Genomic DNA, 26,396 nt, shown 5'->3' with positions numbered 1-26,396 from the left:
AAACAGCATGATACTTGTAATAGCCCATGGGCTCTCTTTTCTCTGAGCCTCCCCCTCCCCTAAGTTAACTGACAATCTAAGTATTTTGTACATTAGAATTCCCTTTCAATTATACTATACTAAACTATAGCTCATTAGTCCCTGCCATTATGTTTAATTTTTTACCAGTCAGCCATACTGAATTGATGTCAAAGGAATTTTAATTAAATAGCAATATAAATAAATAAAAGGGGTAGCTAGGTAGCACGGTAGATAGTGTTGAACTTGGAGTTCAAAAGACCTTCCCTCTCTCCCCTCTCCCTCTTCCCTTCTTTTTTCTCCTGACTCTTCTCTAATGACTATGCTTCAATATCTGTTCATCCATCACCCGTCCTATGACCAGAAACCCCATTTTAATTTTTAGTCTTTATTCCCCCTGGGTTAGGTAAATCTTCCCACAGTTCTACTTCCTTAAATAGAAAAAGGATCGAAAGAGACACTATGATAAGAAAAAAAATCTTTTAATCTCCCTCCATCCCTTATCTCTGTTCTTTGTAAAATTGTAACTGCTTTGCTAACTAGAGAATTCTGAAAGATACTGTGACCTGTGTCTCGCTCCCCATCCCAGACGGTCTCTTTCTCTATCGCTATACTCAGTAAAAAATAGAAAAGATGGTCTGCAGACTATAGATTAAGCAGCCCTTGGAAGGAAGCAAGCAGAGCCAGCTAGGCTTTGGGAAACCCAAGATCACAGTTCTGGGGAAAAAAGAAAAACTCTTTATTCTGTGAGAACTGCGAAGAGCAGTGGGTATCAGTTTGGTGGAAAATAGGTAAAGGTGAGCAAAGTAATTTTGCAACATGGAGTTATTTTGTTTATCAATTTGCATGCCTTATCCATTGCTCCTTTCCTTTTCAGCTCCAATAACCAACTTAACACAGGAAACAAATAGCACTAGAGTCTCTGTCTGTTTGTCCCTTGAGTTGGCAGCCACCAAATGCCATTCCTGCTGATAGTAACTGAAACCACATATCTGCTTTTGGAGTTAGTCTTTCTAAGGAGTGCCTTTTGGACAGCTAGATTTGCTCAGGGGGATAATTGCAAACTTGGCCTCCTTGGAGATTGAAAGAGTTCTTTCACGACACTCGAGAGCCCTTGGGTATGGGAAAATCTAGTTCAGTAATTCTTATCAGGAAATTATTCAGTGTCTTCATGCTTCCTAAACAAGCCATCAAAACTCTTTCACCCGACACGATTACCTAGCTCTATTTTGAGATTGAAAGCATATCAAGAAGCTACATTTGCCTAAAAACTGGCTCTGTTGTTTGTGATCCAATGTAGCACCTTATATTTCATTTTCATCATTATCTTTGTGTGTTAACTGGTTCTACCTTAAAATCATGTGACAAAGACAATGTTGTTTTGAATTTGCTAGTAAAGTTCAAAGGTAAAGGAGTTCTTGGTAATTTTAGTTAAGCTTGAGGTAAGTTAAGTAAATTCTGCTTACACTTGTCAAAGACCATGATTGTGTTGAAGTTTAGGGAGGATTTTTTTCCTTTAACATAGCCTAGAGAATGTAAATTTCTCTATAAATGTCTAAAATGTCACCTAGAGTTTCTTGCTCTCAGAAAACAATATGAGACCCTAAAACTAAGTGTTCAAAGGAGGAAAAAAAATGCCCACAAGCAAAATACTAAAATATTGTATTAATTGTATTAATTAATTTAAAATGGTACTTAAAGGCACTAAAGAGCTACTGTATTTTACTGGAGTAGATTTGAATCTTTGAAATTCTAGAATGGGCATCCCAAAATATGGACCTTGCCTTTGTCACTAAAATGATTTTTCTGTCTGGCATCAGGAAGCTGATTCCATGGTACTTTGTCTGTCTCCAGGGCTATAGAATCACATGTATGTACAAGCATAGGATTCCCCAAATGCTAGATATATTTTGCTGATTCCTGTATCTTTTCTTCTTTAAAAAAAAAAAAAAAAAAAAAAAGATAGGCATATATTTGAATATTTGACAAATCACATGCAATATATTTCAGATAAAACATGATATTGTAAATATTTGAGTTGGGGGGGGGGTCATAGAAATTTCTCCTATCTTCAATCACTGATTAAAAAGACTCAAACATTTCTAATTTTGGATTTCTTTTAAAGAAACTGATAGCCTCTCTTTTCCCTACAGGTATGTTGCTATTTATCCATATACTCCCCGGAAAGAGGATGAATTGGAGCTGAGAAAAGGGGAGATGTTTCTAGTGTTTGAGCAATGTCAAGATGGCTGGTTCAAAGGGACTTCTATGCACACAAGCAAGATAGGAGTTTTTCCTGGAAACTATGTAGCGCCAGTCACAAGGTGGGATGTTCTAACCCATAGTTTCAAAAGTTCTAAAAAGAGGCTTTTTCCCCCTTATCACTGGCTGTGTCTTATGCTTAGTTACCTCCACCTGGAAGGTGGAGGTATTTTATGATAATTTTGGTATAAAGAATGTCTAAAGGAGTAAACATTGTGCGGGTGAATATTTTCTCTGCAACTTAAAATCACAGGCACTTTACCTCAGGCACTGAGAGGTTGAGGGATCATCCAGTTACTTAGCTCTATGTGACCACAGAATATATGATCCATTTTTCTATTGATGATCTATGTGTATTTTTGTTTGGAAGTTTCTGTCCAGATTCCTTTTACATGACTATCTGAAAATTGTCTGTGGATAGATCTGGCCTCATTAACGGACTACGTGCTTTGGTTTATACATAAGCAAATTTAAATGTGTCCTTTTTCAATTGTCATTTGAGTCCACCCTCCAGAAATTTTGTAAATGAGGGTCATAAATATTAAAGATGTGGCAGAATGAAGATTTGAGTCCCATTTTTCTTTGTTTCATTCTTTTTACTTATTTTTCCAGTGCTAAGTACAATGATGCTGCAACATATAGTGGGTGCTTTATAAGTGTTTATTAATTGGTTAACTCCAAATTCATCACAGTTTCCACTAATAGACCACAATTTATTCCCTAATTCCTCAATACAGGTCTATAGTTTGTTGCTATTAAGCATAACTGGTAAAAGATAATTTTTATTTCATTTAATTGGTATTTCAGTATGTGTCCTATCAGACCCAGGATTAAACATAGTGGGGGACACAAAAGTACTATATAACAGTATATTACTTATACTCTTAGGACCATAAAATTTGAGGGGAAATGGAAGAGATCTCCATAGTCACAAGAAGACAGTCTTAAATAGTGGAGAACAATTGGAGAACAACTATACAGAAAATGTCTAATCAAGGGTCAGATGATTAGATCTCCCCCCTCAGAGTTCTTAATTAACATTTCATTAAGCATCTACTATGTGCTAAGGATAGAAGGATACAAGTGAAACCATCCTTGAATTTAAGGAACTTGGACTCTATCAGGGGAAATACCATATACACATAAGGATTTCAGGCTGTATGAGTGGAAAAAATTTATGGAGGGCTTGGAAAAACCAGCAGAAAAGTTTGGATTTGTTATACCAGGAATTAGGAACTCACTGTAACTTTCTGAGTCATTGTCATTTTCCAAGCTGAAAAAGGATTTAGTAATTTAATCTTTCTGTGACTCAGAATGTACTTCAAAATTATGCAGTGCCTCAAGGTCACCGTTATTTTGAGTTTACTGTTTTTCATCTCAGTAAAGGTATATTGTTCTATTTCTATCATCATCCACTAAAGACTTGGAAGATACCATGGATTTCTTGACCAGAGGTTTATGTTTTAGTATTCTGAAAGGGCTTTTGTCTACAGGTTTGATCAGTCAGTCAACTAATTTTTATTCAAAACAATCTGTCACATAGTGACCTAAGTGCTGGGAGTAGATACAAAGATAAACCATGATCTCTGCTCTCAAGGAACTTATATGGTAAAGGAGAAGACAATATTGAAACACTCCACAGCATAAATATATTACATACTAATTACAATTAATGACAATATATGACGTGATGATATATATGATAATGGCATATAACATATATAATAATATATTGACTTAAATATGTCAATAATCTATAATAATCATATAATATACATTGTAAATAATAACAATATGTAACACATGACATAATATAATGATATATATGATAATGGTATATAATATATAATAATACATGGGCTTAATATGTCAATATTCTACAATAATCATATAGATTATAAATAATAACAATATATACATGCACATATATATGTTATATATGAAATTTTTTATATTACAGATGGTATGATAGGTTGGAGAATGACCTAGACTTAGAGTCAGGAAGAGCCACAACTGAATATTGCTACCTGTGTGTGCCTATAGACCCTTAGTCTCCTCATCTTTCAAAAGGAGGTTAATGATGGAAACAGCACTTGTCTCCAATGATTGTTAGAAAGTTTGAATAGAATAATGAATCTTAGGTGCATTGAAAATTCTTAAGGCAGTCTCTAAATTGTCTATTCTTCTTCATTCCATTAGCTTTTCTTGTGACATTTGGGTAAAAATGATCTCGAGATAATTCATTCTCCTTCTTTCTCCCCTTTTCCCTCCTTCTCTGTCTTTAATTCCTCCTCTTCTTTTTTCTCTTCCTTTTTCTATCCTTCTTCATTCTATTCCTCTTTGTTGTTATTATTATTGTTAATGATTACACAGAAGGTAATTTGTGTTATTTGACTAGTTAGTTATTTTTTATCTGTTCCTGTGAATTTATTAGTGTCAGAGGAATCCAAGTTTGGAAACTTTCTGAAGTATTTAAGAATTCTTAAAGTCTTAAAGAATTGCCTGGGGGTACTGAGAGGTTAAGGGGTTACACAGCTAGTATGTATCCAAGACTGGACTTGAATCCAGGTCATCCTGACTCCATACATAGCCAACTTTCCTTCTTTCTTTTTTTTTGGTTGTTTATTTTGCTTTATGAAGTAATTGGGGTTAAGTGATTCGCCCAGAGTCACACAGCTAGAAAGTATTAAGTGTCTTAAGCTGGATTTGAACTCCAGGGCTAGTTATCTTTGCACGGTACCATCTAGCTACCTCCCAGCCAACTTTCTCGCCCTTAAAATGGGCTGCCTTTCTTACTGTCAAATATGATGATATGATGATGATGACAATGATGATGAAGATGATGGGTTTGGAGTCAGGAAGACCTGATTTCTGATTTGGCCTCAGACACTTATTATCTGTGTGATGATGGGCAAGTCCCTTTAGTTTCCCTTGTCTATAAAATGAGAATAGTAACAGCACCCACCTCCCCAGGTGGTGAAAGGATAAAATAAGTTATTTGACATAAGTATTTGGTACAGTGTTTAGCACATAGTAAATATATACAAAAATTTCCCTTCCTTTTATTTCTTTACCTTAATCTGGACTCCTTCTGGTATACAACATTATATCATCTTCCTCTGGCTTTTTTATCTTCTCTAAATTTCTCTTAATTACATTCACCAAACTAATTTTTTACTTCTAGTCATCCTTAGCTCCTTTAACAGCTGCCAATTCTGCAAAGCTTTTCCTTTTACTTCACTCTTCTCTCAAACTCCGGAATTATTGTGCATGTTTATGTGTATGCATACACAATACTTATGTACATACATACATATATGTGTATAACATACCATTATCTATTTAGTGTATGTTATATTTATATAACTTAGTTATGTTTTATATAGTTGTTATATAAATACATTATATGTATAAATATCTACACATATAAATATATAATGTTATATAAATGTAATACTATATATTATGTGATATACAAATATATACATGTAGTATTATATATTCACTGCTTATTAAATAGAATATTATACATTATATGAATATATTTACTGTTAAATCAATATAAGTATATTTTTGCTGGATCATATGATGATAGTATATTTATTAATATATTATATAAATATAAATGTTTACTGGATGCTATATATTATAGTATATATTTTCTATATATCATATAAATATACAATATATTCTATATAGGTTATATTTGCTTAACTCTGTACGTTTCTTTTCAATAGAACACAAACTTTTTAATGGCAGATTTTGTCTCCCTATCCTAGCACCTAACAGATTGCCTAGCACATAGTAAATACTTCATAAATGCTTATTCTTCTGAGTTGAGGAGCAAATCAAGATTTCCTCTTCAGGTGTCTGCAGTTATTTACATGAACAGGTCTTTCTCAACATTTATTTCCCTCTCCTCACAATTAAAATGTGATTTCTCTATTTTGACAGATCTGTGACGAGTGCTTCCCAAGCTAAAGGCTCTATGTCTACTGCTGGCCAGACGGGTCGAGTGGTGACCATGGTCAGTCCCTCCACTGCAGCGGGGCCTTCCCAGAAACTGCAGGGGAATGGCGTAGCAGGGAGTGCCGGCGCGGTGCCCGCCGTGGAGGTGTCGGCAGCCCACCTCCAGACCAGTCCACAGGCTAAGGTTCTGCTGCCTATCATCAGACAGATGACGGTCAATCAGGCTCGCAATGCTGTCCGCACAGGTAAAGGGGCCCTGTCTGACAAACATCAGAAACCCCTGTCCTGTCTCTGACCTTTAGAAAAGGCTGGGCGACCTTTAAGTCATGAATAACATTAGGAGGTGGAGATGGAGACAACTGACCAAGTGTCCTTCCTTCTGGGCTTCTGCCAGGGGCACCGGCAATTGTATGGAAACTGGAGAGCAAACATCCTGCTGACTACCACCCCTGCTGCTTCTGATCAATAGCTAAAGCTCTGACTGGGTTTTTTTCATGAACCTAGACACAAACTTGATTCATATTCTAGGGGGAGGTCACTTTGTCTCTCTGGGTCTCAGTTTAGCCTTTCCCTCTAAGGGTCTGGGATGGAGGAGGAAAGGGGATGGGAGAAGGGTGTAAGCAGTCAGAAAGTGCCTACTATGTGCCAGTCATTTACTGTGCTCCTAAGTAGTTTATAAGTATCTCATTTGTGAATTTAAAATAATATATTATAAAACAAAGAGAAAAATATTCCCTCTTAAGGTTACTTTTCATCTAGTTTGTATATATTTTGTATGCATTTATTTATTTACATGTTGTCTCTTACATTAGAATATCAGCTTCTTGAAGGTTGCAAACTTTTGGTGCTTTGTCTCATGTATGCCAGAACTTATTAATGGAAAGTCTTAGCTAAGTCAGATGACCTATGATTCTAATACAGGGGACAAGGATTGAGGCTGAGGCTTCCTCAGTCTGGCGAATTACCAAATGAGGAAAATCTCTTTCCTTCTATAACTGTAACAAAGAGAGATTAAGTGATTTCACCAGTATCCCTCAGATAGTGTCAACAGTGGGACTTGAAGTGAGATCTACTGATTCTCAATCCATGGTGCCATATTGTCTTTCAGGATACTAACTTATAAAAAGTAGATTCCCTATCTTTTCATCTACTCCCTGAACCTATAGAATTCCTTACCACTCCCCCAGCGTCCTAGATCTCACCAGTGGGGCAAAACAAAACTTTTGAGTGACCCTGAATAGCCTAAGTGTTAGAGTAAATAATGAAAAGTTAAAAAATAAACAGCTGAAAAGAAGAAGGGAGAAAACCAGAGAACCATGCCTTTAGTTAGGCAGTATTTCAGGAATCTATGAGTTCATTAACTTGGAAACTCCTGCCATTTACATAACTGCAAGCTGACTATAACTTAACGTGTTAGAGACATACTCAGAGAGGGTTGGACTTGCCTGGAATCACATAGTTAAGTATCAGAAATGTGTTTTGAAAGGATTGATGGGACTTCAAAAGGAAAAGGACTGGCCTAAGATACCACATTTAATATCTATCAGAGGTGGGGATATGAGAAAGTTGCCTGAAGCTCAAAGAGGAAGGAAGATGATGTGGTGGAAGAAAAATAAAATGACTGAAGAAACAAAGGTTTGATCTTTCAAGCATGTTGATTTATTAAGTAATGTGTGGCAATTGCCTAGTAAAGCCAGACCAGACTTCCTCAGCTTAGATTTGGAATTTAACTAGAGGGAGGGATGGATATTTATACTTTAAAAACAATCAAACAAAGCCAATTAATTAAGAGGAAACAATACAGCATTAGTTTGATTTCTAATTGGATCAGAGATTAGGAATTTTCCAAATTGGGAAATGGAAAATAAATAGGTATAATTACCTGAATTAAGAAAATAAAGTATTTCACTCCCCCATGATGAATCTGTGAGCAATCAAAGGAACATGGAGATGATATCTGATTGATCAGTTTGGGGCCAGTTTTCAGATAACACATAGGAATTAGTAGAGACAATGCAATTGTGAGAAAATTTCTTGCATCACTTTTTGGATTTGGGTTTCTGGTCGGCATAAACTAGGTTCTTAGTTAAGGATCTCTAAGCATTAGGTAGAGGTGATCCAGTCTTCTCGCTAGGCAGGGCCAGGTTCAAACAACGTAATAACATTTTCTCCCAATTTCCACAATTGAATAAAGTTTTCTCACAAGACAGAAGTTAGACTAGCCTCATCATTGAATAGAATTGAGCTGGCTCTAGAATTGAGTTTCAAGGTAGAATCAGTATGTTTCACTCAGTTCCCACAACGGCCACTTACTGTTCCAGTTCTCTCAGTTTCTTCAAAGGGGGAAAGAATGCATTTTTTTCATTAAGTTTTTTTTTTTTTTTTAATCATTAAAGCTTTTTATTTAAAAACATATACATGGGAAATTTTTTCAATATTGACCCTTGTAAAACTTTCTGTTCCAAGTTTTCCCCTCCTTCCCCTCACCCCCTCCCCTAGATGGCAGGTAATCCAATACATGTTAAATATGTTAAAATATATATTAAATCCAATATATGTATATATATATATATATATATATATATATATATGCAGTTATCTTGCTAGATCTAAAAAGAAAAAAAACCCTGAGAAAGAAAACAAAAATGCAAGCAAACAATAACAGAAAGAGTGAGAATGCTATGCTGTGATCCACACTCTATTCCCATGGTTCTCTATCTGGATGTAGATGGCTCTCTTCATCACTAAACAATTGGAATTGGTTTGAATCATCTCATTGTTGAAGAAAGCCATGTTCATCAGATTTGATCATTGTATGGTCTTGTTGTTACCATGTACAGTAATCTGGTTCTGCTTGTTTCACTTAGCATCAGTTCATGTAAGTATTTCCAGGTTTTTCCAAGATCATCCTGTTAATTGTTTCTTATGGAACAATAATATTCCATCACATTCATATACCACAATTTATTTGGCCATTCTCCAATTGATGGGCATCCACTCATTTTCCAGTTTCTGGCCACTACAAACAGGGCTGACACAAACATTCATGCACATATAGGTCCCTTTCTCTTCTTTATGATCTCTTTGGGGTATAAGCCCAGTAATAACACTGCTGGATCAAAGGGTATGCACAATTTGATAACTTTTTGAGCACAGTTCCAAAATGCTCTCCAGAATGGCTGCATCTGTTTACAGTTCCACCAACAATGTATCAGTGTCCCAGTTTTCCCACATCCCTTCCAACATTCATCATTATCTTTCCCTGTCATTCTAGCCAATCTGAGAGGTATGTAGTGGTATCTTAGAGTTGTCTTAATTTGCATTTCTCTGATCAATGATGATTTGGAGCATCTTTTCATATGGCTAGAGATAGTTTTCATTTCTTTATCTGAGAATTGTCTGTTCATATCCTTTGACCATTTATCAATTGGAGAATGGCTTGATAAGAATGCACATTTGTTACTAGTACCCAGCACTGTGCTGAGCACTTAACAAATATTATCTCATTTGATCCTCAAAGAACAACAGAGGTAGTTGCTGTAATTGTTTTCATTTTACAGATGAGGAAACTAAGGCAAGCAGAGATTAAGGGACTTGTGCTAGTTCCATAGTTTGTAAGTGGTTGAAACTGAATTTGAAGTCAGATCTTTCTGACTTTAGACCCAGCACTTGGGATACAATGCTGCCTTTCTTGGGTAGTAAGATGTCATAAAAAGTTTCTTGACTGGTGTCATGAAAATTGTACCCATCTTGCAGAGTATTGGATGTTAGCTGGACAGTGGGCCCCTGGATAAATTAAAAATCTGACCTTTAAAAGATTGACCCATGATTTTTCTTGTATAATGTGGTGAGTGTAGAGATGGATTTGGAAGGAATGTACATGTTTAACCTATACCAGATTGCTTGCTGTCTTGAGAGAGTGGGGGGGAAAAATTTGGAACACAAAATCTTACAGGATGAATGTTGAAAACTATCTTTACATTTGTTTGGAAGGATGACGTTTTATTAGGGGGGGGGGGAAGACCTTTAATTGGAAATACTCTTCCTAGCTTTTGACTGGGGAGACAAGACACTTTGAAGTTCCCACCACAGAACCATACCATGGTAGAAAGAATAACAGTCTTTTATCATGTTCTGTTATAATGGAGTGACTCCTCCTGAAAAGTGATGTTTATTAGAGAATTAAAGTTTTGATCTGTATCTCCCTCCCTCTGTACCAGTTGCTGTTCACAACCAGGAGCGCCCCACAGCTGCGGTGACACCCATCCAGGTACAGAATCCAGCCTGCCTCGGCCCTGCAACTGTGATCCTGCCCCATCAGCAACCTCAGCCTCCGATCCCCAACTCCGCTGCCTATGTCGCCGCTGCTGTCAACCTCAGCCAGCCAACCGTGCCGCTGGCCTGTGGGGCAGCCGCCTCCCTGAACTCCCCCAGCATCCCTGCCGCCTCTCTGGAGACAGACCTAAGTGACCGAGCAGGGTCAGCCCTCCCTGGACCCCCGACTTCTCCCGAGAATGCATTGTCTGCTAGTGGAGGGAGCCTTGCCACCAGGTCTGACAAGGACAGCAAGGTAGTGTTCCCGGGTCAAGGACTGATTTTCTACCTCACTTCTCTTCCTTTTTTTTTTTTGTTTTTTGTTTTTTGTTTTTTTAATTTTTGGGAGTTTTTTTTGTGGCTCACTTGTTATTATCTTACAACTCTACAGAAAACACTTCAGATTTATAGTCAGAGCTTATAAGGTTAAATTCTAATCCTACCACATACTTATTATGTGACTCATTTTGCTTATCAGCAAAATGATGGATGTGGTTTAGGTGATCTTTGATCTTACAGGAAATTTAAATGGAAAATTAACCTCATGGAGCCAATCTAGTCCCATCTAACAAGGATTTATTTAAGTTTATTTAAAATAGTCCCTGTCTTTAAGGAGCTTATATTCTACTCTAGGGGCTGGGTGGGGAATATAGCACTTAAACATACATAATAGTATGTGTGAAACAATACCTGTGTGTGTAAGGGAGGGAGATGTTGGATGGGGACAGAATGGGGGTGAATAAATTCAAACGAAGGAAGTGACAACAGCAAAACTGGATCATTACAGTGATTCTTAATGAACATTTCATAAGTTTACCCCTGTAGTATAGCTCAACTTATATCAGCCCCAGGGCACAATTGAACTCTCAGCCATCTGGTTCCTTGGTAATAATGTACATGGGTCTATTTAAATTGTTAGGTATGCCTGTAAACAGTAGTTTATGAGGGAATAAACCTCACAACCTACTAAAAAGTTAATATTTAATTGCCAGGTTAACATGAGAGTTTATGAATAAAGCAGATCACTATTGCCTTGGTTTTTATAACCCAGTCCCAAGACTGATACTTCATACTACATGAATATATTTTTAAGGATTTATTGGTGTGGCTTCAGTATCATAGTAGATAAGAGCACCAGCCCTGGAGTCAGGAAAACTTGGATTCAAATCTGGAATAGACACGTGATACTTACTAGCTGTGTGACCTTGAGCAAGTCATTGCCAGAAGAAGAGAAGGAAGAAGAAAGAAGAAAAAAGAGAAGGAAGAAGAATTAGAAGATGATGATGATGAAGAATTAGATGATGATGATGAAGAAGAATTAGATGATGATGATGAAGAATTAGATGATGATGAAGAAGAAGAATTAGAAGATGAAGAAAAAGAAGAAAATGATGATGATGAAGATGATTTATAGTCGTAGCTTAGATTTGGAGTTTTGGAAAAAAAACATTTCAAATTCTATTGTTGCTGCTGACTGATGAGACCTAATGGTGGCTTCCTCATGTCTTATACTAGCGATGGAGACTTTCAAAAAGCAAAGGAAGCCCAGCCTGGGCTCTTCATGGGGTCAGCCACTGCTGACATTTTAGTCCATATGCTGTTCACTTTTCCCATTTTTTTATCCTTTACTATCTAAAGCAGTCCTCTTGTCCCCAGGGTGCATTTAAGTCCTCCCCCAGGCTGCCATTTCATCACTGCACTCTCACATCCCTCCTAGCAGCTGTCATTCAGATGGAACATGTCTTGACGATCTGGATTTTAAATATAATGAGAATGACTCTTCCTGTTGTCAGATCAGCAGCATCTAGAGAAGAAGCTTTGCTGAGCACGGAGAGCACATACTTGATAAATAGAAAGCAGTGTTAGGGCCTGGATGGATCTAAAGTTTGTTTTGTTGTTTGTTGGTTTTCCAACACTAGAAAAATGTAAATGGGAATTGGATTTTAAAAGACTGGTCTTTTAGCAAATACGAAATTTTTAGATCCACCATCCTTGAGAAAAGGGATAAATATTTTATGTTAAGAAGCAATGCTGGCAATACTAGGTTATTGGACCATCATCTATTCCAAAGCCTCCATTTCTCTTGTGATGCTGTCCTGGGGTCTTCAGGGCTTTTCAAAATCCATCTTAAAAAGATCCTTAAAATCAGGGAAGAAGGAAAAAGGACATGGTTCTTTTCTTTTTGTAAGGTCTGAACTGTCTTCCTCCCTCCCTCCTTGCCCCACACTAGAGAAGGCCATCATATTGCCAAAGCTTGTGTGTATGCATGTATATATACACAGATATACATATAGATATATACATAGTATATGTGTGTATGTATATGTAAAACTATACTATGTATAATTCTATTTATCAGTTCTTTCTCTGGATATAGATAGCATCTTCCTTCATAGTTCCTTTGTAGTTGATTTGAGTATTTAAATACTTGGAATAACAGTCTTTCAAAGTTATTCTTCAAACAGTATTATTCCACTATATACAGTGATCTCTGTGTTCTGTTCATTTTACTCTGCATTATTTCATGCAGGGGCCTTTCCATGGTTTTCTAAAATCAATCTGCTCATCGTTTCTTACAGCACAGTAGTATTCTAGGGGGAGTGGTTCTTAATTCTTTCTATGTCATAGATTCCCAGAGCAGTCTGGTGAAGCTAGAATAATGTTTTTACATACACAAAATGAAATACTGAAGCTTACACAGGAATCCAATTATATTGAAATAGAGTTATCAAAATTTTTTTTTTTTAAATTCTTGGACCTCAAGGAAAGACCTCTCCCTTGGTCTATTTCAATCTCACTTTATAGGGAATAAGATGTTCATTGAATTGAATTGGTTACATTCTTTACGCAGATTTGAGAATTCTTGATTGTTTGGCAATCTGGAAACAGCCCTGGATTTCTGTCTTCTAATTTCTCAACCTAATTTGAAAGCAAGAAAGGAAATAAGAGAGAAATCAACAGCCCTATAACATGTCATTGTTACAACCACTTATGTTAACAGTTTGGATTGGGGAAGGTGGTAGAACAAGGACTTGGTGAAATGAGAGGTTTGGAGGGGCTGACTTCAGTTTTCATGCTGCCCTTTCCTCCTAGCTAATTGAAAGTTTGCTATATTGATATTCAATATTCTTTTTTAATGCATAAATGGTACTTCCTGCCTGATTGCTGGTTTCTATCCTTAATGGTTCTTTTCAACTCAGATGCCAGTCACACCATTAAATCACCCTGAAGAAAAAACTTGCCTGAAAAAACATTATTTCATCTAGAAATAATTTCCTGGGAAATACACAGAGGAACTAGAATTAGGAGGGCTCATTAAAAACAATTTGTCCTCTTTCTCAAGGATAGTGATCTAAGAGAGTTTAGAATTTGCTTTGAATAGAGGTAGTTGGGTTTTTTTTTTAAATTCAGCTCCCGTTTACATTTTCTAATGCTGGGTTTAGGGAGGGGGGGAAACACATACACACACACCAAAGCCAAAGGTGCCCCTTAGTCATTTAATGGATTCTGTGTAGCTGAGTTTCTAAAACATTTCTCTAGAGTAGTCTGTTGCTCTGATAATGAAGAGTTAAAAGCCCAAGCCCTTAAAACAAAGGCCACAGTTTTAAATGCTGTATATCCCTTCAATGTTGCCTGGTAATGATAATAGGCCCCTTAGAAGTCATTAAAGGAAGCCTGGCTTAATTTATTTAATCAGTGAAGATGCACCAAGAGCCCAGAACTGAGTTTGTAAGAGATGGGCTTAACCAAGTGGGTGATGGACACCAAGTGCAAGGCGATTGGGGCCTTTGGGCCTTAGAGCTGACTTTCCTCCTCCTCATTGCTGATGTTTATTCTTTGTTCTCAAAGGGCACCATGACATCAGGGAGGTGCGATGACATGCAAGTGAATTGCATTTAAGGGAGGGAGGGCTGCAGCCATCTGGGTCCAATGGCAAGATGTAGCTCAAGACAAATAAAGGTGGCCCTGGATGCAGTGGGGAAACTTGGGCCTTTTAAACTAAGGTCTTTCCTGCATCTCAGTTTAACCAACACAATGCCCATTCAGTGATTAAGGCTAGGTAAGAAATGGGGCAAAGAACTGTGACGACCGCGCTAGCACCCAGGACACGTCAGAATCAGCCCGAGCCAGGATAAGCAAAAGTCCTCGGTCTTTATTCTTGGTCTTTAGAGGTAGAAGAGAACAGGATGGAAGCAAACCCTCCACTTCCTCCTTCTTCCTCATCTACTGCCAAGTGTGACTCTGGCTGGTTTTACCCCACCCCCTCATCCCTCCTACAATCCTCTGTATACACCAGTCATTGAGCCAGCACAGGATAGTGGGAAGGGCCATTCCCCAAGCATATGCCCATAGAGTATTATCCAATCGGTCAAGTGCTCCCAGTCCTGACCTCAGTGCATCGACTCAAGAGTTTCAGCCCTCTACAGAGAATGACTCTTGCTTAGTTAAAAAAATCAGTCTGGAGGGAAGACCTTCAGGGAAGTGGTGGGTGGGCGTTGAAGTACGGGCAGCTGTTGCACACTCTGTCTTTTCCAACCTGTTGTAAGTCCAGTGCTATGAGAGAGAGTCTGGTTGCCAGCCTCTCCTGGGCTGGGGGCAGAGGGAGAGGGGAGCATCCTTTCTAGGAACATGTAGGCTAGTTAATCTGCATTTCTCCATTCATTCATTTATTCAGTGTAAGCACATGGAGCAGCTTCTATGTTCAAGGCACTGTATACAAAGAGCTACATCTCAATAGCTACATCTCAGTTCTAAGCTCCTGCCTGGGCTGATCAATCAAATCACCTTTTTTTTAGAAAGCATCTATTGATTGTGTACCACCGGGCTTGTCCCCTGAAGAACACAAAAGATAGTTCTCGAGGAACTTATAGCCGAGATGAGTAAATATAAACAAGTAAATAAAATACCAAATAGACATAATATCTGAGCTTAAATGTGGTCTCAGACAATTCCTAATTGTAATTTCTCTGTTCCTCCTTTTCCTCCCTGGTGAAAAGGGGAAAATAAGATCTAGTTCCCAGGATTGTTGTTGAAGATAAAATAAGATTGTACTTGTTTTTTTGTTTTGTTTTGTTTTTCTGAAGGTATTGAACTCTGCTTTGGACGTGCTGAATCTGGGATGCATTTTTTTTATAAGCACATCCAGTTCATAATGTCCAAAGAAACAGTTGATGAAGGCTAGACAGAGATTTTCATATGGATTTCCATTTCATAAAGATTCTCCATTGCTGGTGCAAAACTTGAGAAAGTCACTATTAGCTCTCATCAGTCAGCAACAATAGACCTTGAAATGTTTTTTTTTTTCCCCAAAACTCCAAATCTAATCATTGAATCTTTGAGAATTAATGAGTTAAATAAATGATAAAATATAAAGGGATTTAGAGAAGGACAGAGCTTTGGGCATGACTTGAGTGACTATTCAGTAAAACAAACCTGAGGTTCTCTGACTACTCGGAGTCACGCAGCCAGTATCTTTCAGAAGGACATTCTACTAATAAAAGAGTTCCTTTCAAAAATGGGTGGGGGGAGGAAATTTAATCATCTGATTTATGGTTCTGATGGTCAGTTAAAAAGATACTTGCAAAATGAAAGTTGTTTTATTGATTTTAATTTAACTCATTAATTTTAATCAAAGGAGTTTGTGGGAAATGTATGATGTTTTTAATATTTTATTTACATATTTTATTTTGTTATTGTTTATATTTTCTAAAATAATTAATATATAATATAATCCATGCAATGACCTTGTAAAAGCAACAAACGTCTTTCCTGGTTTGATACTTAATGATCAGTGACTGTGAATGATGAAGTTCTTAGGTAGAGCTAGGTGTTACATTGTTCAAGTTTAGTAATAATAGCAAACAGTCAGGTACATCTTGGTGATAGAAGATAGACTTGAGCATGAACAAAATAAGGTAAAAGCATCTTTCAACCTCACCAAATCTGTAATGAGTGCACAACTGATTTGCATTTCTCCTCTCCTGTTCCTGTAGCCTAAATAAAGTAAATAAAATATCAACCAGACATAATATAAGAACCTAATGAACATTGGACAGAGTGTTAAAGAAATTAGATTTGGTATACAAATGGAGAGAATTTAATGGAAAAATTTGTGTAATATATGTTTTAAATATCTCTGGAACATTAACATTCTCAAAAACTAGTGGTATTCTAGATTGTTTGGCAATTGATCTACTAATTGATTACATTTATTAAACATTTCTCTGTGTGTCAGAGAAATTATAATTAAATTCAGGCAGAAAATTTCAATATCACATTTATAGATCCCCCAAAGGCTAAATGAGAAGTAAACAGTACAAACAGGATCAAGTACATGCAAACCAATATGGATTTTTACAGTTGACTTAGTAAATAATGCCTAAATTAAGGAATATGTCATAGGAATAAGAATCTAATGAGTAGCTGACTAAAATCAGAAAAAAAGAAGCAGCAAAGAAAATGGATAATCTCACAAAAAGTCCCATCAGTTTTGATAATGGACACTTTTAAAGCTAAATTAAATGTAGAGAGACAGAGAGAGCAGTGCAAATAAATGGCACATATTGTATGGTGGAACATGCTGGAATTGGAATCAGAGGACCTGCCACAGCCCTTGGTGATCTTTGGTAAGTCACCTAAACTTAGGTCTAATTTTCCTCCCCTGGAAAAGAAAAGGAATAGGACACGATGACCCCCTGAGGTCTTCCCCAGCTCTCAGTGTATAATTGTTGTTGTTCTTAAGTCTTTTTTAAGGGTGTCCAGTTTTGCATGACCCCACTGGGATTTTCTCGACCAGGATTCTAGAGTGGTTTGCCACTTATTTTCCAGGGCTAAGTGCCTTGCCCAGGGTCACACAGCTAGGAAGTGTCTGCGGCTGGATTCGAACCCTGTGCCAGCTAGATGCCCTCAGTCAGTAGTTCTGTGACGCTTTGATTATAACAGCAAACAAACACCAGACTAAAACTGCTGCGTCTGTCTGTTACAGAAAGAAAGGAAAGGTCTGATGAAGTTGCTTTCTGGTGCCTCCACCAAACGGAAACCTCGAGCTTCCCCTCCAGCCTCCCCGACTCTGGAAGTGGAACAGGGCCCGGCCGAGCTGGCCCTGCAGGGGGCCATGGGGCCCGAGCTCCCCTCGGGACCCTGTCACGACCGGGCTGGGTCCTGTCCCATGGACAGGGACAGTGCAAAGTCGGCCATCCTAGAGATAATTCGCAGGAAGACCAGCTCACTGGATGCCGGGGTTCCCATCGCTCCACCCCCACGGCAGCCCTGTTCTTCCTTGGGCCCTGTCCTGAATGAATCCAGGCCTATTGTTTGTGAAAGGTGAGTTATAGGAGCTACTCCAGAAGAAAGAGAATAAGCATTTATTAAGCGTCTACTGTTTACCAGACACTGCTAACCAATGTTTTCTCATTTGATCCTCATAGCAACTCTGGGAGGAAGGTGCTACTATTTCCCCATTTTACAGTTGGGGAAACTGAGGCAGTAGTGATTAAGTGATGATCCCAGATAAAAAATATCCAAAGCTAGATTTGAATTCAGACCCTCCCAACTACAAGCTTAGTGTTCTATCTACTATACCACATGGTTGCCTCAAGCAGCTGATGAAGGAAATGGTTTGGTTTTTTTAGTTTTGTTTGGTCTATTTTTTTTTTTTTTCAATTAGCAAGCTTTTATTTTCTCCCCCTCCTACCTTTCCCCTCACTAAAAAAAACAGCCTTTTAAAACAAACACGCAGTCTAGCGAAACACATTGAGAGAAGTGCTTTGTAAACCTCAAGGTGCCTTATCAATCTGAGATGACTAGTGTTGCCCGTGGCTTTTGGTGGGGGTCTGAGGAGCCTCAGCGGGTTTGTTAGGAAGCAGCTGAAGCCTTTTGCCAATCTAGAACATTCCGTTTTGATTATTCCTCTGCCAGAAGCATGTGGCGGACTTGCCATGGTTTCCCAGAGAATTTTATCTCCTGACCCAGTGTTCGGTTCAGTTACACACAGAAGAAAATGAGGGTTGTTGGAACCGCTCTCAGCTTGATTAATAGCTACGAGAAAGAACAGTTGTCTCTTGACATAGCCACTAGTTGCACCCGAGTACATTGGGAGATGAATTATTTTTAGTAAGACAAATATCATCTACTAGGGACATATAAACTCCAAAATGAAATATTGTTGTTGCCTTGGGGGGGGGGGGGGGGGAAACCAGCCTTCTCCAATACCCTGAAAATAGGCACAACATTTACTGGAACATAAATACACTCACCATATGTTAAACTGTCATCTGTTGAGCTGCCTCGTGAAATTTTCTTTTCCTCAATACCTGACTTTTTGCATAAGGCATGCATTCCTCATATGTATAGAATTTACCTGTGGGGGGTTCAGCGTTCGCCTTTTATTGGTTCAAAATTATTTTCAGGCCTATGGAATTACAAGAGAGATGTTTGTAAAAATTACTAGTATTTGTAGCATAAGTAGTAATAATAACATTTATTTATTTATTTATTTTTTATTTAATAGCCTTTTATTTACAGGTTATATGTATGGGTAACTTTACAGCATTAACAATTGCCAAACCTTTTGTTCCAATTTTTCACCTCTTACCCCCCACCCCCTCCCCTAGATGGCAGGATGACCAGTAGATACATTAAAATAAATTAGATACACAATAAGTATACATGACCAAACCATTATTTTGCTGTACAAAAAGAATCAGACTCTGAAATATTGTACAATTAGCCTGTGAAGGAAATCAAAAATGCAGGTGGGCATAAATATAGTGATTGGGAATTCAATGTAATGGTTTTTAGTCATCTCCCAGAGTTCTTTTTCTGGGCATAGCTAGTTCAGTTCATTACTGCTCCATTGGAAATGATTTGGTTGATCTCGTTGCTGAGGATGGCCAGGTCCATCAGAACTGGTCATCATATAGTATTGTTGTTGAAGTATATAATGATCTCCTGGTCCTACTCATTTCACTCAGCATCAATTCGTGTAAGTCTCTCCAGGCCTTTCTGAAACCCTCCTGTTGGTCATTTCTTACAGAACAGTAATATTCCATAACATTCATATAGCACAATTTATTCAGCCATTCTCCAACTGATGGACATCCATTCAGTTTCCAGTTTCTAGCCACTACAAAGAGGGCTGCCACAAACATTCGTGCACATACAGGTCCCTTTCCCTTCTTTATAATCTCTTTGGGATATAATCCCAGTAGTAACACTGCTGGATCAAAGGGTATGCACAGTTTGATAACTTTTTGAGCATAGTTCCAAACTACTCTCCAAAATGGTTGGATTCGTTCACAACTCCACCAACAATGCATCAAAGTCCCAGTTTTCCCGCATCCCCTCCAACAATCATCAAATAATAACATTTATATAGCACTTTAAGGTTTGCAAAGTACAAATTTATTGTTGATTGACTCTTTGTGACCCCATTTGGGATTTTCTTGGCAAATATACTAGAATAGTCTATTATTTTCTTCTCCAGTTCATTTTACAGATGAGGAAACTGAGGCATAGATTGAAGTGATTTGCCCAGCATTGCACAGCTAATAAGTGTTTGAGGCCAGGTTTGAACTTGGGTCTTTCTGGCTTCAAGCCATAATTTATAATATAATATAAATATCATATATTTATAATATAATATTTTATAATACATAATATAATTAATATATAATATAATTACAAATATTCTTCTTTTATCCTTATAACATCCTGGGAAGCAGGTGCTATTATTATCCCCATTTCATAGCTAAATAAACTGAGGTAAATAGAGCTTAAGTGACTTGTTTAGGTCATATTGCTAGTAAGTTTCTAAGGCAACATTTGAATTCATGGTTTTCCTGACTCCAGACCAGCATGCATTTACCTAGTTGCCAAAGTATGATACATTGAGGTTTACAAAATATTTCACATATATTGTCTCATTTGTGACAACTCTGTGAGATACTAGGAGTTGTAGAATCATACATCTAAAGCCAGAAGGAACTTCAGAAACTATCTGGAACTGGTCCCACTTCTTTTTTGTTTGTGTTTTTTGGGCAAGGCACTTGAGGTTAAGTGACTTGTTGGAGTCACACAGGCAATGTTACGTGTCTGAGGCTGGATTTCAACTCGGGTCCTGCTGACTCCAGGGCCGGTGCTCTATCCACTGCACCACCTAGCTGCCTGCCCCTCGCCCCCCCCGCCCCATTTCTTCATTTCACAGTTGAGACTATCAATCAATCAATCAAACACCATCCAATATCTACTGTGTGTCAGGCACTGTGCTATAGGTTCTGGTGACTCCACAAAGACAAAAACCAAATAGTCACGCAATGACTCTACTCTGTAAGGGAAACAGCAACATACATACATATGAGTATGGTAAGTATAATATGTGCTGTTATATGATAAGTATTGAGAGAAATGATTACTTCTCTCCTGTATTAATAGCTCATTCAATTAGGACCAAGGTGTTTTTTTCCCCTTTTCTTTTTCCTCATCCAGAAATCAACCAGTATGGGAAATGTTAGACAAAGTCTTAGATCTCATCAAAGACATTAAAAGAAATTCTAAATTCTGATGAATGGGTAGATTCCTGTTCATTGTGTTTACTCAGACAGGTCTGAGAAAATGTGGATTCTCCTTTTTGTCAAACTGATGATATGGAAATTAAAAAGTCTTTTTGACCAAGATATGGGTGTTCATTATCACGTACCCCAAGACCCCCATTGGAATATAGCCCATTTCCTATTGTAATATTTATTCTCTCTCCTTAATTGTTAACCACTCAGAGTTGATTGACATCCTCAAGAACACCCATTCATACAAGGGCATATAAACTATAAGTCTACTACCATGAAAGGTCTTTGGCAATTAAGAGTGCCACTGATCTCTTTTATTAATAACATACTAACATTAATGTTAATTGATATTAATTATAATTAATTAATAATATGTTAACAATAACTAATACTGTTATTAGTAAAATGAGTAATTATCCAGAAACTATGTCTCTCAGACTTTTTAAATGTCATGCTTTTATATATAATTTATTATCTACATAATAAATTATATATAAAAGCATGTAAATAGATAATTATAAATATAAATAAATATAATATATAAATATATATAATTAATTATAACTTATAGCTAGCATGTCTGGATAAAGAAACTGAGGCACACAGTTAAATAATACAACCCTTGCTCAAAGACTTACTACTAGCAAAGATCTGAGTTGTAGTAAAGATCTCAGTTGAAATCCAGCCTCAGACACTTAACACTTACTAGTCATATCTCTCTGATTGCAGACCCAGTGCTCCATCTACTGCCTTATCTTGCTGCCTCATCTAGACAAAATGTAACCAAAATAAACATAATTTTACTCTGTATTTATAGCTGTGCTATATAAAGTATGGTCTTTGTTTAAAGGTTCCCAACTTAATAGTGACTTTCCCATCCCCTTGGCAGATCAGTGGGTGCGGGGTCACATAGGTGTATTTGGGCTGAAGTTAAACAACTGACCGTAGCTGTTTCTGTGCCTCCTGCTCCGGAGCATAAATAACTTGTTAAGTAGGGGCAGTGATTTACTAAGTATCTCCCCAGTGTTCAGAGTAAATGATGTCTTTGGTGGGTTTGGTGGAACCCTCATGACAATGATGGTCAGAAAAAAGCATCATCTCCCAAACAGTTCTTCCCCAGCCTATTTCCCTCATCCGTTACGTGTTTAATAAAACTCAGGCCCCTTTAGCCTGACTTTTTCCTTTGCTGCTCCTCTCATCTTTCCTGCCTTCAGAGGACAAACGCTCCCATCCCTGAGGGGGCTGCTGCTTGTTAATGTTCCCATGTGGCTGCGGGGACTTGGTCTTGGTTCCATTCCTTGGTCCGTGCTGCTTCATTCATAACTGGAGGGAGGGCATTGGCTAATTTTTGGGATGCTTTAGGCGGTATGTCACCATATAGAAATCTTGTTCTCAGAGCAGCTCAAGCACAAATTCCTTCCCCCTTCCCCTTCTCAGTTTCCTTTTTTTGTGGCCAGATGTCCTAGATCTCTGTACTGCCTACATTTCATCCTGTTTCCTCTCTCATCAAGTCCCTGCTGTTTCAATGTGCTGAGACGTAGAAATCTGTTAATCAGATAGGCAGTGGGTTTGGGGGGAGATTGGGAGTCCTATCAGATGAGACACATAGATCATTTAATTACTGGGCAGATGGTCATAGACACAATTTAATCCACGGGCAAAATTTTTATAGGATTTTTCCCTTTCTCCAAGTAGCAAAGGTGACATTAGAGAAAATTCCTGCCCAAATTCTTCTCTTTTAAAAAAAAATGTATCCATTCAGTGGAGAGTCTTTAAATAATATTGCTTCAATAAGTAACTTTTCAAACTCGTTCATGCAGTGATGATAATGAGCTTTAGCTGAATGCTCAGTTCTACCTTACTGCACAATAACAGGACTCCCGGGTTAGTAAGGAAAATGTAGAGACAAAGGAACATCATAAACTGGTTGGGGATGGGCCAGTTCTGAAATCTGTATAACAATATGGGATTTAAATTTTTTCAGAGAAATTTTGATATTATTCAATCATTTCAGTCATATCTATTGACAAAAGATATTAGTTTGCCGTTTCATTCTCCAGTGGATCCATTTTATTACACAATCAAAGATTAAGTGACTTGTTCAGAGTCATACAGCTAAGAAGTGTTTGAGGCTGAATTGGGAACTCAGATCTTCCTGACTCCAGGCCCAGTGCCATTGACTGCCTTTAACTGTTTCAGAGAAATACAATATATATTATAAATAAAGAAATATGCAAATTATATATTACATTAATTTTTATATTAATCATAATTTTATGAATTAATTCTACATCAACATTATATTCTAAATAAATATATAAACAAATAAATTAAATATATTATAAAATGTACTTAACACTAAGAGCAAATGAAGACTAAATTCAAGATTGGCATGATGATTCAGGAGGCATTTATTAAAGCAGCACATATGGTATATGGTTCAGTGGATTCAGAATGTGGATTCAAAGCCAGGCCTTGCAAATCGAAGGAGGTTATACAAGATAATTTCCACAATCCCTTCCAACTCTAGATATAATGGCCTATGGCTCTAAACCCCAGAATGTAATTCTGTGATATTCCAGGACCTCGGAATCGTCAATAAGATATTAACTATTCTGTTAGCAAAGTATGGAAAGTTAACAAATAGTTCTGACTGATAGAATTGCAATCATTAATATGCATATCAATTGTTATGCTTATCCTTCAATCTCCAAGAGGATCTTGACTTCAGGAAGGGAAGGGAAGGCTGTGCTTGCTCCCCCACTGGCCTCTGGATCCAGTAGCCAGAGATACATCAGGATGCCTGGAGATGGCCCCAGATTTACTTGAACAAAGTATGGAGTGCTAATGAGTAGTTCTAATGGGTAGAATTACAGTAAACAGAATTTATTGTATAATTCTTACAATAAAAGACAATACATATAATCATAGTGTATATGGAATTTGAGGGACCTCAAAGATCCTTGCATATATTATTTTTAAAACAAGTGTGTACAGTAAGTATGGTCATTATTCCATTTTATGGATGAGGAAAACTAAGGTTCAGGGTTGTGCTTACTATGGTGTCTGAAGTAAGATTCCAGTCTAGGACTTTCTGTCTCTTTCTGTTTCTTTCTCCTTCTCTCCCTCTCCTTTCTTTCGCTCTCTTTTCCTCCCTCCCCCCCTCCCTCTCCCTACCTTTCCTTTCTCTCTCTTTCCCTCCCTCCCCTCATATTTACATATATACACAATATATGCATGCATAATGTTCTGTATATTAACATATATACATTGTTATCTCTCACACCTAATACTTTGAGGTTCACAAAGAATTTATAGCAAACCCTATGAGATTAAAATTAGGATTATTTTATTTACCCAATGGTGAAACAGCCTCAGAGAGGAGAGTGACTTACCAAAAAATCACACAGCTATTAAGTGGAATTCCAGCCCAACTCTCACTCCCCACCACGCCACACAGGATGAATAGGGAGCGAGACAAAAGGATGACGAGAAAAGAGCTAATGTTTCCCCTTAGATGCATGAACTCATCCCATAAAACTAAGGCAGAATAGAAATGACTAACGGAAGTGGTTCAGTCAATGAACAGAGGCAGGCCCAAGATGTAAAGACTGAAGTGATCTTTTAATAAAGAACGATGAATCCTGAAGTGTTGGAGGATATTCGTGTCAGCTGAGAATTCTCTGAGTCAGTCACAAAAGGATTCCTTTGTGTTTGCCAAGGGATCTGAGGAAAAGAGGCCCGAAGCTGCTCTGTATCCCAAAGACAGAAAAATGGAACGTTTTGACAAAAGCATAGAAGTACTTCGGACATTTGGACTTTTAAGAGAGTGATTGAGAAGAAATAATTTAGAGAGTTGAAATGAGGGACAGCTGAAACAAAATATGAGGAAGAAGGGCAAGAGGAAGAAAAGTGAGCTTTTGCAGATTTCCTCTCTGAAAAATAATAAACTATCCGTGATGAATATGGAAATATGGTTAGAAGAATTGCACATGTTTAACCTATATCAGATTGATTGCTGTCTTGGGGAGGATAGAAGGAAGAAAGGAAGAAAAATCTGGAACACAAGGTTTTGCAAAGGTGAATGTAGAAAAACATCTTTGCATGGATTTGGAAAAATAAAATACTATTAAAAATAATAAGCAGTCTAAAGGATCACCATACCTATATAGCTTTCAAGAGACCTAACAAATGTCAGACTCACATCCCTCTGAGCCCACCTTTTAAATTTGGAAAGAACCTGTGTCTTTGATGAGGGATTAAGCTAGAACTCTTGGGAATGTTCAAATTGGTTAGAGATAGATTTACAGAGAGGCAGTCATGCTTAACCAGTGCGAATAATTTCTTAGAGGCAGTGACAATGAAATGACTGGGTGCAGCAATGGACATGATTTACTTGGACTTCAAGCAGGCTATAAAGTGAGTTAGTATGGTATTGCCAGGGAAATACTTAATTGGATATCAGATTGCCTTGGTAACCGGCTGAAACAGTAAATGGCGATAAGACATGACAGGCTCCGGGACTTCCCAGGAGCTGGGTGGGGGGCTTCTTTAGTATGCCCTGAATGAAGAAGAAAAAGAAAAGTATGTAGACCTGCAGAGAAGATGAATATTAACGAGCCTGTGGATACCAGAATGGTCCAAGTAGTGATGTGAGGGGGAGGGGATGTCCTTATAGGAAGGAATAAGAAATTATATGCCAGAGGGAAAAAATCTATGTAAACATTTAAGCTCAAAACTAAAAAGGTTTAGCCCAAGCCATGGAAGTACCAGTGTAGGATTTTCAGGAGACATTTATTTCTTCATAGAACAATTTCAAAGCCATTATGGGACTGTGCTCTGTTGGTGGCTTGAGAACATTTGGACAAACCCTTTGAAGAAGATATTAATACTGCAATTGGCTGTGTAGGTGGGTGAGTCTGGAAAACTGATAGCCACTTTTGTGTGTGTGTGTGTGTGTGTGTGTGTGTGGGGGGGGGGGGGGGGGGGGGGGGGGGGGGGGGGGGGGGGGGGGGGAAGTCTTCTCTTTTAGCCTCGAGGCTATTGATCACCAAATCATGTGTGAGTTTCTGATTTTCTATTCTATGGAAACTGCATAACCTGACATCTTAAAAAGAGGTCGGTTCTCTTGAAATGTGCAGGGATTATTAGAATGAGGCAAAATGGGGACAGGAAGGGCCTATGCAGCTGTGCCCACACAGCTGGTTGTCGATCTGCAAACAATTGGCCTGCCAAAAAAAACAAAAACAGACCCCTTTATTTCCCCAGACA

General features: G+C 37.8%; 1 protein-coding gene across 2 annotated transcripts in view; it reads left to right on the top strand.

The window, feature by feature from the left end:
* SH3RF1 (SH3 domain containing ring finger 1) overlaps positions 1-26,396 on the top strand; it is a 202,742-nt gene that overhangs the window by 168,562 nt on the left and 7,784 nt on the right. Inside the window, exons 8-12 of one of the 2 annotated variants that reach the window (XM_031941930.1) lie at positions 2,172-2,342; positions 6,235-6,494; positions 10,470-10,819; positions 17,549-17,886; positions 21,855-23,241. In XM_031941930.1, the coding sequence (XP_031797790.1) occupies positions 2,172-2,342; positions 6,235-6,494; positions 10,470-10,819; positions 17,549-17,886; positions 21,855-21,897 (1,162 nt within the window). In that variant the 3' untranslated portion in view covers positions 21,898-23,241. Of the gene's footprint in view, positions 1-2,171; positions 2,343-6,234; positions 6,495-10,469; positions 10,820-17,548; positions 17,887-21,854; positions 23,242-26,396 lie in introns of those variants that run through there. The other variant, XM_031941929.1, reaches the window with a different exon arrangement.

Source organism: Sarcophilus harrisii, chromosome 6, assembly GCF_902635505.1.
Source record: "Sarcophilus harrisii chromosome 6, mSarHar1.11, whole genome shotgun sequence".
In the NCBI taxonomy this organism is placed as follows: domain Eukaryota; kingdom Metazoa; phylum Chordata; class Mammalia; order Dasyuromorphia; family Dasyuridae; genus Sarcophilus; species Sarcophilus harrisii.
The sequence above is the reverse complement of the archived record's forward strand: the minus strand, read 5'-3'. Positions and strand labels throughout refer to the sequence as shown.